Below are 14,051 nucleotides of genomic sequence, written 5' to 3' on the forward strand. Positions count from 1 at the left end.
CACGAACACACTTGAACAGGTAGGTAGTTGTCTACATAATTGGGCATTAGATACTTGATGCTCTCTAGTCAGCCAAGGCATCTATACAAAAGAAGGTGTTATCCGACAGCAGCTGATGACATGGCTGATTTTCTCCCAGTAATCCACCTCCCCCTCAGCCAAATCATCCTGCGCCCAGACAGCTTGCAGAAGCAGCTTAACGTGATTGAACGACCTTGACGATTCCTCCTTTTCCGCCCTTGCGATGAGGTCAAGAATCACTGCTCTGTATTCGTCGTTTGTTGCCTCGCATCCGAGGATAAAGACGGGGAACTGTCTATCACAAGACTTAAGTTTGGGCAAAATTGAAAATGCTTGAGCAATATGCTTTTCGGTTCTGAAGGACTGATTGATTAGGTTGTTGGACGCTCGATTGAGATATATAAGGAGTGCCAGTCGGTAGAGTTCCAGGAGTAGCAGTGAGTCCCTTTCTTCTGGACTGGAAACAGTTGTCCCTGGAGTGGATAGGGGAAGACTACGAATTCTCCAATCAAGAATCTGAAGAAAGTTTTTGTAGTCTTCCGTCTCTTTGGACGACTTCTTCCTGTTGAATGCAGTCGCAGGGCGTGCCGAAAATGCATCACAGACTTCAGATAGAAGCTTGATGAGACCTGTAGCCAAAGACTGAACATTGAAGGGCTGTGGTGTGCTGTTAGAGTATGTGGCTATATCGTGAAAATATCATCCTGATCTTACCTTGGTAAAGAATCTTTGCGATCCTGTGCTTGCAGCAGTCTGTTTCTGCCAGTGTTGAAGACTGAAACGCGCCAGCACATCATGGTAGTATACCCAGTCAAGAATCATAGCCAGGTCTATGTTTCCTTCTATTTTATCCAATCCGACAGTGTGGATGACCTTTTTAGCGTTCTCCAGGTAAATGATCCATTCACCCGAGGTGCAAGAAGACTTGTGCGCCTCAAAAGAACACAAGAGCATTCCTGCAGCCACATGCTGGATTGCGTCGGTTGCACCAATAGGAGTGATGGACGATGCAGCCCCCAATGCCTGAAGTGCTGTGATCTTGAGCTCAAACGCTTGTGAATGGACATCATCCCGATGTAAGGCGGAAAACGCAAGAAGGCACTGGAGAATTGCGGTAGCTGATGCCGAAGTATTTGCCAAGGCAATCCGAATGAGGGCGTTCCCCAGTTCGAAGCTGTCGTGGCCAAATATTGCCAGCGACTTCGAGGCCGACTTTTGAAAATGCTGGAGGAGGTCTTCGTCTTGAGCCTTGATTACAGATGGATTCCATGCGAGGGGTGGCTCAAGGGTTGGCTGAGAATGCACTTTCCCCACAGAGGCGTTCAGGTAGTAGTGCAGTTCAAGATCTTTCTGGGAAACATGAACGATCCTTGTAGTTTGAGAATTCTTGTGTGCTTGCTTCCTCGTGCCGGTTGAAGACCGTGACCGCGGTGTTGGAGACTGACCCACCATGGCTCGTCTTTTGTCGCCTAGACGGGGCCATGATAGCTGAATGGTGCGGTCGGATTTGGGCAAGACACATCGTTGTAGTTGGCACTCCGATTCTGCGCTCGGAGTGGAACTGAGAACTTCTGGAAAGTCGTCGTGTTGCATGTCAGCTCTCGATGTTGCTCCTTCTGCAAACACGTGGACCAGACTTTGGGCTCACCTGCAACACCATCTTGCCCACCACCGATCGCTATCCTTGCCGTTGAAAACGCCATCTCGGACTTGAGTGCCATGTCAAACAAGTAATAAGGTGTTGGCTCAGTCTGTCGAACGTGAGTGGTGAGCCGGGGATAAATCATCTCTCACAAATTAAGTGGGTCGCTGGCTTATAAATCAATACACACCACCAGCACCAACATTGTTGTTAAAGCCAGAGGACAGGAGCATTTTCTCTTTGTGGTTGGACTATCTTTGAGGTGTGGCTATGGTTTGTTGGAAGCTGTTTACCTGCTTGCTTCGGTGCGTTTCGTTGCGAGCTTGAATACCTGATAACCAATTATCATCAAGCCCACCAGTACACAATCCTTCTCCATTGGCACAGTCGGGAAACTGCATACTTATGAGATCCGAACGGTTCAATCAGCCACTGATAGGGACGACGCGCACAGAATCACGCACACCATCACTTCAGCTCCTCTCCCCACTTTGATGTCTTTGCCACAAACTCCTCCCAAGTCGTCAACTTGTCCTCCAGAAGCGCATGTGTCTCGTCAAGACTTTCTCCACCATAGTAGCCAAACTGCTCGAACAGATGCATGTTTTCCAGCATCTCTTGTGCGACAAAGTCGGGTGCACCCTGGTACTTGGTAAGAACCTCGTAAAAGGCCTTGTCGGGGATCTGTTTGTAACTTGCTGTCTTTCCCGCCTCGGGGAAGACCTTCTTGAAGCCCTCGACAATCTGGGCATTGGTAAGATAGCTGGTGGCACCAAGGAGACGCTTGCCGAGAACCTTGTCACGATTCAGTACAGCTGCCTTGATGAACTTCCCGGTGTCGGCGGCTGCGTCGAACAGGGGCTGAACAGCTTGGTCGGAAACAGGCAGGCTCAAGATCCAGGTATTATCGGCCTGTGGATCGCGGCGGAACATGCCACCAGGAAGGTTCGACATGTAGGCTCCTGCAAGAAAGAAGGTGGCAGGGAGGCCAACCTCACGGGCGTAATCCTCCACCAGAGCCTTGCTGTCAAAGTGGTACACATTCGGCAACTTTCCATTACTCACTACAAGAACATGGCCGGTTAGCTCAAGCTAGGTACCTCACACACGTTGATTCAGAGAGGACAGTTTGGGAACTCACATTTCGTGATGTTGAGAAGCGAGCTCCAGATGAAATGCTGGACGCCAGTCTCTTTGGCAGCATCGACAAGGTTCTTTCCTTGCTGAATTTCCAGCTTCATGTCACACTTCTCCCAGTAGTTGGTGACTGCGTATACAGCCGAGGCCCCCTCCATGGCTTTGATCAAAGTGGACTTATCATTAAGGTCGGCCTGGCCAGATTAGCTTTTATGATACCTTACTGAGCGAAGATGAGAGCAGTTGGAAGAGACTTACAGCAACGACTTCGGCACCTTTCTGCTGAAGCTTTTTGGCTGACTCCTTGGTTGTGTCGCGAGTGACGGCCCTAACACTCCAGCTTGACTTGAGTTTCGGATCTTGAAGAAAAATGTCTGCCACAGAGCCACCTTGGGCGCCAGTGGCACCAAAAACGGTGATGATGTTTTGGGTGGACATTTTGATAGATTGAAAAGCGTGCAGTGTTATTGATAACGGGCGAGAATAGGGATAAGACTGTAGCACTATATTGCCTGGAGAAGCACGATGCTTGGAAGAGGTGACCACCTCTTATAGCCTTTGGACACCTCACTGCAGAACGCTGACTGCGTCGCACCCTTTCCTTGAACCGTATTAGATAATAGGTCTTGCTGACTGTATATCACTTTGTCCACCTAACTCCGTTCATGCATAAGGCATGGCACTCATGACCAACCTCTACGCTTAATAAGCGGCCATGCAATCAACTGTCGCTACCTGCAGCCAACATGCAGACAAAGGACCGTATGTCGCTTAGTATTTACTTACAAAAGATTGGTCACCATTTTCCATCAAACATTGAAAGGCGATCTAACTGGGACCAGAGTGGCTGGATTACTCACGGTTCCGTCGTTTCTTGCTGTATGAGCCCGAAGTGGAAGGACTAACCGGATGTAAAATATGAACGGGCAGGTACCACAGGTCTCGCCAGCTATTTGTTCTTATCCATGATCTGGAAGAAGTGGTCCAAGGACTCTGACCTGTAGGTTTTGAGCGGTTCCGGGTGTTGTGGTAAGGCAAATGCTCATGGCTGGACCGTGGAAACTAGTGTGCCCAGTTGTCGACTCTTCGTGGTAATGACAAGGTAATGAGTAAGTAGTATTGAGTTTGGCTTAAAATAGGTTCTCTAAACAAGGGGCTTAGTTAGTACTATAGCCAGTAAAAGGCCAGGACTATGTTAGATAGTTGACGAGCCGAGCTGTTTACTGTGAGCTTCTTGAGATTGATCGACATGGACAGCACTTCTTGGCTCACAGTCGGAAGTCATTCTCCGTCAGCTATTGTATCGGCCAGCCCCACAAACTCCACCATAATCGCGAAGTGCAAACGCGAGGCCGATGACCTCAAGGAAAGAAAAATATATGTACCAGGTGGTGATGAGAGGCAAACCGACCTCTTTCTAATAGCACCTCTTCTTCTGCTATCATTTCCAACATGTCCGGAAATAGCACCACCATTCCCACCCGTCCCTTGGGCCCTGGTGGGCCAGAGATTCCAATTCTAGGGTTAGGGTTGATGGGCCTGAGTTGTAAGTCACCTCACCCCCTGTATACCCCTGAACTGTGTGAATTGACTTGAGCTGTGATGCAGCATTCTATGGAACCCCCCCTTCTGACGATGAGCGTCTTGCTTTTCTCGACCGCGCTCATGCGATCGGATGTACACACTGGGACTCGGCCGCTCTGTATGGAGACAGCGAGGTCCTGCTTGGGAAATGGTTTGAAAAGACTGGGAAGAGAAAAGACGTAAGTGTTGTTGTCTCAACAGCCTTGATTGATCCAGACTCATCAGCTTATCACGAGAAATAGATTTTCCTAGCCACTAAGTTCGGCAACAGAGTGCTGCCGGATGGCACGAGAGAATTCTGCAATGAGCCCGAGTACATCAGGGAAGCAGTGAAGGAGAGCTTGAGAAAGTTGAAGACAGACTACATCGATCTGCTGTACTGGTATGGCCCCTTTAGCACATTGTAACTTCCCAATCTGACAAATGAACAGCCACCGCATCAGCGGCAAAACCCCGATCGAGGATGTTATTGAGACCATGAAGGAATTTGTCGAGTATGCCCTCCTCCCAACTTCCAGCAGTCTCACAAGATGCTTGAAATGCTGACCAAGCTCCAAGATCTGGTCAAGTCCGCCACATTGGCCTCTCGGAATGCGGTGCCGACACACTCATCCGCGCAAGCAAGATTCATCCCATCAGGGCTTACCAGATCGAATATTCCCCTTTCACAAGAGATATTGAGTTCCCCGACCTCAACCTAGCCAAAACTTGCCGCGACCTGAAGATCCCCATCGTTGCCTACTCTCCGTTGGGCCGAGGCATGCTCACGGGTAAGTATTCCTCGGCGGACGACTTTGAGCAGGGTGACTTCCGCCGGGCAGTTCCTCGCTTCTCGGCCGAGAACTTCCCCAAGAACATGGAGTTGGTGGAGAAGATCAAACAGATTGCAGCTAAGAAGGGGTGTACGCCCGGTCAACTGACTCTGGCATGGATGATGAAGCAAGACCTCGTCTTCCCTATTCCGGGAACAAAGAAGATTGCATATTTGGAGGAGAATTGGGGAGCCAACTCAATCTATGAGACGCTTACCAAGGAGGAGGAGAGGGAGGTGAGAGAGGCGATCGATAAAACTGAAGTGTATGGCACCAGATATCCTGCGGCGGCGATGGGTGCTTTGGTAAAGGACACGCCACCCCGTTCCTAGACCATGGCCTAGGGTAGCACAGCAACGCATGCTATATTCTTACCACAAAACTTGAGCTAATGTTGTATCATGAACCCTCCCAACGTTCAACGTCATGGCGTTACTCTTTGCTCTCAGCCACTCTATGTGGGTTGATTTGGAATCGAAAAGGCGGACTGGATCTTTTGATATTCATAATGAGCTGCCTATGTACAGCTCCATCCAATTTGCTTGTACGCAAGAGGATTTTACCATGTTGTTGCCATATCCATCACCACAGCCAATCAGAGGCACGATCGGATTTATAGCTCGCAACAAAGCCGAAGCCAGTGTGCAACCCCTTGATATGCACCCTCGACCTTTTTAGGACACATGTTTCTGAACGGCAAAAGCCGAGTATCCAAACCCGAGGGTGGACTTGGACAGGGACACGATAAGACGGAGTCGGATTGAATTCAGACCCGATGGCTTAAGCCCGTGTGTTTTTGCTTGCTTTGGCAGCAGGCATTCCATCACAGTTAAATACACCCTCTAGCCACCTTCCACGGACTGCTTTTCTCTTCAAAGTGTCTGCAATTGAAGCATACGTACTAGTTGTTTACTCTATTTCTCTCTCTGAACACTCATCCCTTCGAGAAACGAAGTACGCAACACTCTCAGCCAAGATGTCACTCCCCCAAACATACAAGCAAGCTGTCTTCCGGTCAGCCGGTGCACCCCTGACGATAGAAGAAGTGCCCCTTAAGCAACCCGGACCAAAAGAAGTCTTGGTCAAGGTGGAAGCCTGTGGAGTATGCTTCTCTGATATGTTTGCTCAAAACAACATCATGGGTGGCGGATTGTAAGGACTTTTCCCCTCTCAGACTGCAATCTGTTCAATATCGTTGGATGCTGACAGATTAATAGTCCCATTGTTCCCGGCCATGAGATCATTGGTCGGGTAGCATCGGTAGGACTCAATGTCAGCACCTGGAAGGTTGGCGATAGGTTCGGAAGCGGATGGCATGGTGGACACGATGGTTTGTCTGACCCGTCACTTCACATAGCTGCAAGCAGCCAAGATTGCTGACCAACAATCAATTTGAAAGGCACCTGTCGGTCCTGCAAAAAGGGGTACCACCAAATGTGCGATAACCAGGTTGTCAACGGAGAAACCAAACAAGGAGGGTGTAAGTCCGTCCGTTACTGGCCGAGTCCGTGGGCAGTCAATCCAACGTACTGACATTGCCAGACGCCGAGTATGTCTTGCTGCGCTCCGAGGCGGGTGTCCCCATTCCCGAAACAGTGTCAGCCGCCAAGTACGCGCCTATTCTCTGCGCCGGCATGACCGTCTTCAACTCAATTCGGCACATGAACGTTGGTGTTGGCGAGACGGTGGCTGTCCAGGGGCTGGGCGGGCTCGGTCACCTGGCTATCCAATTCGCCAACAAGTTCGGATATCGCGTGGTGGCCATTTCCAGGGGCGCTGACAAGGAGAGCTTTGCGCACGAGCTGGGGGCACATGAATACATCGACACGTCCAAAGTCGACGCCGGAGAAGGTTTGAAGAGGCTCGGGGGCGCCTCGCTGGTGGTGACTACAAGCCCCAGCGCGAATACAATGTCTGGGTTGATGCAGGGCTTGGGGCCGCTGGGCAAGCTGTTGATCCTGAGTGTGCCGGGCGATGTGAGCGTCAACACTGGAGTCATGGTAAGTGAACTGTTCTGCTTGCCTGGCAGGTTTGGTGTTGAACCAGTTGCTAATTCATGCCTGTCTACCCACTCAGCTGAGATATGGGTTGTCTGTTCAGGCATGGCCGTGTGGCCATGCTATCGACTCGGAGGAGGCAATTGCCTTCACTCAGCTGCAAAACATCGACTGTCTCATTGAAGAATTTCCATTGGAGAGGGCCAACGACGCTTTCGGTGAGTTTTCCCTTGTCACAGACACACAAGGGAACCGTGTCTTGTCATGATGGGTATCTAACATTTGCCCAGATGCTATGCTAAGCGGGAGGGTCAGGTTCCGCGCCGTAATTACGTTTTGAGTAGTAGAAGTCCAGTATGCCGGAGCGGGAGGACCGGCCGGTGATAAAATCGCTTAATTGGAGGCGGAGGGCCCGGCATAAAGATGCAATGCAGTTTGTTGTTTTACCGGCCCGGTTTTTCCATCACTAATGAATGACTCGTGGCATAATCCTGTTGATGATCTGAAACAGCCGTAATGGGAGAGAAGCCAGATGACTACGGGGATATGCAGCCCCATCAATGATAGTATACAGATCAGGGTTCACCAATGATCGCCAGGTCCCGCGTCCTTGGCCGTTGGATCGGAGGCCAAAAAATGCCAGTAATAAATCTCTGAGTGCCTAGCTATCTCTGATAACAACAGCGAGCCACTGAGCATCTTCGAGGACAAACCTACGGATACCCCGCCGACCGATGACGTAGGTCAACTGATTTGCAGCAGGGTTGGGATGCCGACAGCCGAAAATTCGGCCGGCACCGCAATTCTTTGGTGTTTGGCTTCTTTGTAGATTGCTTCTGCAGCTGTAAATTTATATATATATATATATATATATATATATATATATATATCGGTTAGAGATGAGCCATCTTTCATTGATGGCCCAAAACTTCACGCAGGGAGATCCAGGACTCGATCTTAAGTTCCACCCGGGCGGAAATCATCTATCAGACAGGCGATGATGGGGGCACAGGAACCACAGCGAAATCGCGGGGTGGCCTTGAGACGGGACTGGGTGCAGGTGCTATGTATATAATCACATAATCCTGCTTTGTGCAGCCAGCGAGTGGCCAATGGCAAATGCCCGCGGGAGCTTTGGCCGCTTGCATGGGACAACTGCTCGTTGCTGTGCCTTTAGTTGGGCCGGTGTCAAAGCCCAGGAGTTGTTTCGTCACGGGCAGTGGAGGGGCCTAGATCTCACACATTAGGTTGTTTCCATATATAAGCACATGTGCGGTTGTTGTCAGTGTGTATAATTATGGACGATATACTCTGTATGTTGGAGGAACGGCCCAATGTCTGTAAGAGCAGTGGGGGTGTCCTGAGGTGGACGAGATCATCCTCCTGATTGGTCCGCCGGGCCTGTCCCGGTCTGGGCCCGAGTCTCAGCGAACCAGGAGCAGGGGTGCCACCGTCACCGTCGAAAATACATCATAGTTTTTGACTTGGCCATCATGGGCCTAGCACAACTGGGCTGCTCCCCTCCATCCTGTTCAAGTTTGGACAGCACATGGCTTTTTGATGCAATCCAATTCTATTCTTGTATTTTTCTACTAGTGTGCTACAACGTGCAATACCCAACTTTAATTCCTGCCTGCCACCCAGCCACCCTACCACCCTTCCTCCCTGCCTCCCTGCCTCCCTACCTACCTTACACTTCCCGTCTACCTACCTACTTCCAGGAAGTCCCATCACAGCATTCCACGAGGACCCCGCGCAGTGACGGATCCGTCCAACATCGACCCGTTCATGCTTTGAACCCTTCGATCGCCTCGTCCCACCGCTTGCGAATCACCACGCTACTCTATCGCCCCGTCCACCGTCCCCGTTGGCGTGCACGCGAACCCTAACACATACCCCTTCCCTTCCCTCGGCCGCCACTCCACGCCGCCCTCGAGAAAAGGACCTCATTGCTGTGCAAACACGCGCAGTTCTCCCAGACAAGGGAAAAACTCTTTGCCGATGTCAACCTCTTAAGAGCAGCCCCAAAACATCCAGGCCGCCCTCCCTCCCTTTGGTTTCCAGCTGATCGGTTGTCTTATTGTCTTGCCTGCGGTGGTACCAGAACCCGTGTCCCAATTTGCGCCGAGCACAAAGCCAGAGACACCAAAGTCCACGCAGATGATAATAACGGGGCTGCTATGATTCAGGTGCAGGTACGTGCTCGTGCTGGTGCTGGTGCTCTCGGCCAGCAACGCTCCCCAACGATCCCCCTTCCGCATCCGTCATGTCTCGCCCTTCCCTTCCACGTCCACGTCCACGCCCACTTCCACTTCCGCTTCCACTTCCCTGAACGGTCGACAGGAGGTATAGTGTGCCTCTCCTGCCCCGTCTGCCCCGTTTTCAACTCGGTATCACCCATGACGGCCGCTGTAGTTGCTGTTGCTGCTGTCTCTGCTGCTTCGACCGTCTCGACATACACCTTCCCGGCCACCACCACCACCACCATCATGCCTGTCTGTCATGGCGCTTTATCGAGACACCCGTCACAATGCTCCACCACGCCGCCATGCTCCCCACTGGGGTACCTCCCCTCCTCGTTCCGCTGCAGGCGCATTGGACCGTAGTCCTTCCCAGCACCTCCGTGCTGGTGCCGGCCAGTCGCAGCATCCTCTGTCCGCCTACAGCGTGGCCCCGACCCCGGGGCTCCTGGACGGAGCTGGGGACATCTCTATGCCCCTGATGGTCGGATGCTGTGTGTTTTCCTTCTGTTCACCTACCACCAATGCCGTTCCCTCTTCGTGCTCATGCTTGCCTTGCCGGTGCTATCACCGCCCTTTTCGTGCCTTTTTCTACGAGAGCTCACTTCTAACCGGGGCGCCATGTCTGCTGCAGGTACCGAACACGATCGATTGCGTCCCGAGCCCTACTTCTCGTCCGCACACGGATCCATCTACTACACACCGAGACACCCACTTGAGCGCAGGCGCCGCACCGAGAGTGCTAGCTTCCCGACGCCGCTGATACAGCCTCGCCAGCGTCGACCTCACTCGATTCACATCATCTCGTACCCTCCTGGTTTTATCCCCCCGGATTTGCGGCCGCCAAAGTCGAGTCAGACGTCCACAAGGAAGACCACCAGGAAATTGAGCCGAGAGCAGAAGAAGGCTCAGAAGGAGGGCGAGAAGGAACGGAGGAGGCTGGAAAAGGAGCGGTCAGAAAAGAAAGAGAAGCGGCGGTCTCTTCGATCACTGCCCCCTGGTGCTGAAAAGGTCGGGAAGGTGTTGGACAAGATAAAGGCAGTCTTCTCCCATCCGCCGAACTCTACGCCCACAGTTACAGCAACCCCTACGTCGAGGGCCCAATCCCGCCCGTCGAGCTTTATAAGCTTCGCCCGGCGACTTTCCCGATTCGAAGGATCCTACGTCGAAGACACCGTGATCGATATTCCAGTATCTACAGGCCGACCAGGTGGGGAGGAGATAACGGTCCAGGAACCCATCATGGCTACCGCCACTGGCCCGAATCCCCTCGGAGGGAACGCATTTCAAGCATCCAACAGGACCAGCATGGTGTCGATACGATCCGCCAAGAGCATGATGAGTTCATCGGTGTCCGAAATTCAGAAGCCTGTAGCATCAGGGAGCGGGCTGGCTTGCTCGATAATATTAGCAGAGCCGAATGTTTTTCTCACGGGATTCGAACATGACAGTCACTCCAGGCGCCAAGGACAGCAGCAATCAAGCGCACTGCTTCGTGGAAAGCTGCAGTTGAACGTGTCCAAGAATGTCAAGATCAAGTCGGTCACGCTGAAGCTGGTGGGCAAGGCCAGAACGGAGTGGCCCGAGGGAATTCCGCCGTCCAAAACGGACCTGTTCGAAGAGCAGACGCTCCGCACCCAGTCCCTTGTATTTTTCCATGCCATGCATGAAGGCATGTGGGAGACGGAGTATGGGAGCCAGTGCACATTTGTGCCAAAAACCAGCTCTACACATCACAATCTCATGTCCTCGCTCTACAACAACTCCAATTCGTCACTTCATATTCTCGGAAAGTCTAGAAACTCTTCTACGCTGACAGCCAAGGAAAGGAAACGCCTTTCCCTTCAGTCTGTGCAGTCCCGAAGTTTTGGAAAGGGCGAGTCGCCATTTGCGAATCCGGTCCAAGCAAAGGGGTTCAAGATTTTTGGCCCCGGCACATACGAGTACGCCTTTGAGTTGCCCATCGATCACAACCAACTCGAGACGACAAAGCTCCAATACGGCTCGGTCCGGTGGGAGCTGGAAACTATGGTGGAGCGTGCTGGAGCATTCAAGCCGAACCTGCACGGTTCCAAAGAGGTGTCAATTGTCCGTCTCCCCGACCAGATGTCTCTCGAGATGACGGAGCCAATATCCATCAGCCGCCACTGGGAAGATCAGCTGCATTACGACATCATGATCTCGGGGAAGAGCTTTCCCATCGGCGCCAAAATCCCCATTGCATTCAAGCTCACGCCCTTGGCAAAAGTTCAGGTCCACAAACTTAAAGTGTTCGTGACAGAAAGCATCGAGTACTGGACCAACGACCGCCATGTCACGCGCAAAGACTCGGGGAGGAAGATATTATTGCTGGAGAAGGTGGCCGGCAAACCCCTGGACAAGCAATACGAGGCCAGCGACATCCGTGTTCTCAGCGGTGGCGAGCTGGATGCTGAACAACGGGACGAGGCGCGAATGCTGGCTATCCGAAGACGGCTACAAGAAGCTGCCAGGGCTGGCGGTCCTCCGCGGCCACTCCCTGATCCGAGCAACAATTTGTTGGGTGAACTAGACCTTGGTCTGGAGAGCTTCTGGGGAAGCACCGAGATCGAGATGAACGTGCAGCTACCAACATGCGACATGATGGCGCGCGACAAAACGCTTCGTTTGCATCCCGACTGCAGTTGGAAGAATGTTAATGTCTTCCATTGGATCAAGGCAAGTAACTTCTTACAAATCATGCTCCTCATACTAACTACAACTCCAGATCGTCATGCGCATCTCTCGCTTGGACCCGGATGATCCCGCAGGAAAGCGTCGGCGGCATTTCGAGATCAGCATTGATAGCCCCTTTACTGTCTTGAACTGCCGTGCAACCCAAGCCAACACGTCCCTCCCGCAGTACAGCGGGCGAGACGGCCCTGCCGAGCAACGACAGCAGATGTCGTGCGGTTGTTCGGACGCGCATCCTTTGGATCCCAACTCATCCAACGCGGCCACGCCGCTCGCCATGATCGAAGAGGATGCCCAGAGCCTGAACAACAGCCGACTGCGGATTGACTCCAACATCAACACCAGCGCCGGCGGTCTGCCCAGCATGCCCCAGGCTGCCCACCTACAGTCCGCCGCTCGAACTGGCGGATCTGTGCACAGGGCCAGCAGTTCGCTGAGCCGTGCTCGGGGTCTTCCAAGTCCGCTGGACCGTGAGCCACGGCCCATTCACCTGCTGAGACACCCCTCATACAATCCGCCTCCCTTCAACGCAGACGATCCGCCGCCACCGCTGCCGGCGGAGCTCATGACGCCACCTCCCAACTACGACATTATCGTGGGAACTCCGAGCGTGGACGGCATGGCCGACTACTTTGCACGTCTGGCTGCGTACGACCTGGAACAAGAGGGCTCGAGACGGAACAGCGATGATACGATCGGACCCATCGATGTCGACCCATTTTCGGGCGCGCGGCTGACACCTAGGCCGCCGCATGAAGCCGGCGATGACGACTCTTCTGACAGCAACGACGATGAGGTCGCCCGGGCCCACCGCCGCGGACGAGTCAATGTGGCCAATCCGAGAACACCGGGCGGTCGTTTGGTTCCAAGTCGGAGTCTGGAAATCGAGCGTCCCACCGTGAGGCTCGACATGACGGGGGTGGTGAGGCGGGGGCAGTGAGGTCCATTTTGTCTTGGAAACGCGGGAATGGAACATCTGTAGTACTGGACATTGGATATTCGAAGGTTTTCGGAGTTGGCAAACGAAAAGATACCAACGGTTCTCCGGGCCCCTTCTCCCCTCTATTGTTCCTGAGAGACATGACCTCACGGCTTGAACATTCAGCTACCTCCTCCACACAAACCCCACACGACACATGTATATGCAACACACATTCACATACCATCTTTATGTTTTCATTGGCATGGCACAAACAAAATACCCCCTTTTTTTGTTATTCTTTGACTTCATCCATCATCCTGCATGCATTGACAAGGGAGATGGATAGAATGATGCCTTTCATGAACGGCAACACGGCACGGCACTGAAAGGGAAAGAAGACATCATGGAAAAGATGGGGAGAGCGTGAGAAAGTGAGGAATAGGTCGAATCAAAAATAGGCATCGAGGTGGTAGTCTTATGGTAATATAATTCGAGGCTTTGTGTCGCAAGTTGTTGAACATGGTAGTGACTACTTGTGTCAAGTGAATTCAACTCCTCTTCAATGAAATGACCACCCTCATCGTGCCCCAACCAAATCACATCATTTTACTCAGTTGGAGAAATCGTAAAAGACGTTCTAAAATCAGAGCGCTCGTGGGGCCATTGGTATATTCTTAATCGCTTCTTCCTCGCTGCATCGCTTGCCACATCAAATATCGTTACAGACAAGAGCTCAAAAACAGCCTTGCGATCGATCCCCTTCCACGCTCTCCATAATCCACCGCCCATGTGATCCAATTTACTTGATGATGGCTCCCACTCCTTTCTGATCCATCATTATCCGGGGGTATTATAAGTTCATCTTCCAAAAAGGTAAAAAAGAACCAACCAAAAAAAAAAAAAAAAAAAAAAAAAAAAAAGAAAAAAAAAAGAAAAAAAAGGGGTCAACAGAAAGACAAAAACACACTGCCCATTGAATACCTA

At 51.9% G+C, this 14,051-nt stretch overlaps 5 protein-coding genes across 5 annotated transcripts; 3 read left to right on the forward strand and 2 right to left on the reverse strand.

Moving 5' to 3' along the window:
• Positions 1-18: 18 nt before the first annotated feature.
• On the reverse strand, positions 19-1,808 carry QC763_700330 (uncharacterized protein; the record flags this gene model as incomplete). The annotated part of the gene is made up of 3 exons (XM_062915038.1): positions 19-678; positions 736-1,592; positions 1,670-1,808. 3 exons carry the CDS (start codon positions 1,806-1,808, stop codon positions 82-84), a joined length of 1,593 nt encoding a protein of 530 aa, XP_062762329.1. The 3' UTR covers positions 19-81.
• Positions 1,809-2,131: 323 nt separating this feature from the next.
• QC763_700320 (uncharacterized protein) lies at positions 2,132-3,822 on the reverse strand (the record flags this gene model as incomplete). Its single annotated transcript, XM_062915037.1, has 4 exons — positions 3,587-3,822; positions 3,059-3,496; positions 2,805-2,994; positions 2,132-2,727 (listed from the first exon to the last, which is right to left on the reverse strand). Exons 2-4 carry the CDS (start codon positions 3,236-3,238, stop codon positions 2,132-2,134), a joined length of 966 nt encoding a protein of 321 aa, XP_062762330.1. The 5' UTR covers positions 3,239-3,496; positions 3,587-3,822.
• Positions 3,823-3,833: 11 nt separating this feature from the next.
• Positions 3,834-5,528, forward strand: QC763_700310 (uncharacterized protein; the record flags this gene model as incomplete). Its single annotated transcript, XM_062915036.1, has 5 exons — positions 3,834-4,346; positions 4,409-4,563; positions 4,627-4,766; positions 4,816-4,878; positions 4,943-5,528. The coding sequence occupies exons 1-5, from the start codon at positions 4,253-4,255 to the stop codon at positions 5,526-5,528; spliced, it is 1,038 nt and encodes a 345-aa protein (XP_062762331.1). The 5' UTR covers positions 3,834-4,252.
• Positions 5,529-6,172: 644 nt separating this feature from the next.
• On the forward strand, positions 6,173-7,882 carry QC763_700300 (uncharacterized protein; the record flags this gene model as incomplete). The annotated part of the gene is made up of 6 exons (XM_062915035.1): positions 6,173-6,348; positions 6,414-6,526; positions 6,596-6,676; positions 6,739-7,196; positions 7,273-7,411; positions 7,484-7,882. 6 exons carry the CDS (start codon positions 6,173-6,175, stop codon positions 7,531-7,533), a joined length of 1,017 nt encoding a protein of 338 aa, XP_062762332.1. The 3' UTR covers positions 7,534-7,882.
• A 641-nt stretch (positions 7,883-8,523) lies between these two features.
• On the forward strand, positions 8,524-13,693 carry QC763_700280 (uncharacterized protein). The gene is made up of 5 exons (XM_062915034.1): positions 8,524-9,388; positions 9,840-9,927; positions 10,068-12,112; positions 12,180-13,081; positions 13,251-13,693. Exons 1-5 carry the CDS (start codon positions 9,374-9,376, stop codon positions 13,411-13,413), a joined length of 3,213 nt encoding a protein of 1,070 aa, XP_062762333.1. The 5' UTR covers positions 8,524-9,373; the 3' UTR covers positions 13,414-13,693.
• The last annotated feature ends 358 nt before the right edge of the window (positions 13,694-14,051 follow it).

Source organism: Podospora pseudopauciseta (assembly GCF_035222475.1).
Source record: "Podospora pseudopauciseta strain CBS 411.78 chromosome 7 map unlocalized CBS411.78m_7, whole genome shotgun sequence".
In the NCBI taxonomy this organism is placed as follows: Eukaryota; Fungi; Ascomycota; class Sordariomycetes; order Sordariales; family Podosporaceae; genus Podospora; species Podospora pseudopauciseta.

What these genes read in the sequence shown, in the direction of transcription:
- QC763_700280 (XM_062915034.1), top strand. An exon ending in GCCCCTGATGGTCGGATGCT is followed by an intron (nt 9,928 to 10,067) that starts GTGTGTTTTCCT and finishes TGTCTGCTGCAG; the next exon opens with GTACCGAACACGATCGATTG. An exon ending in GGGGTGGTGAGGCGGGGGCA is followed by an intron (nt 13,082 to 13,250) that starts GTGAGGTCCATT and finishes TTGAACATTCAG; the next exon opens with CTACCTCCTCCACACAAACC.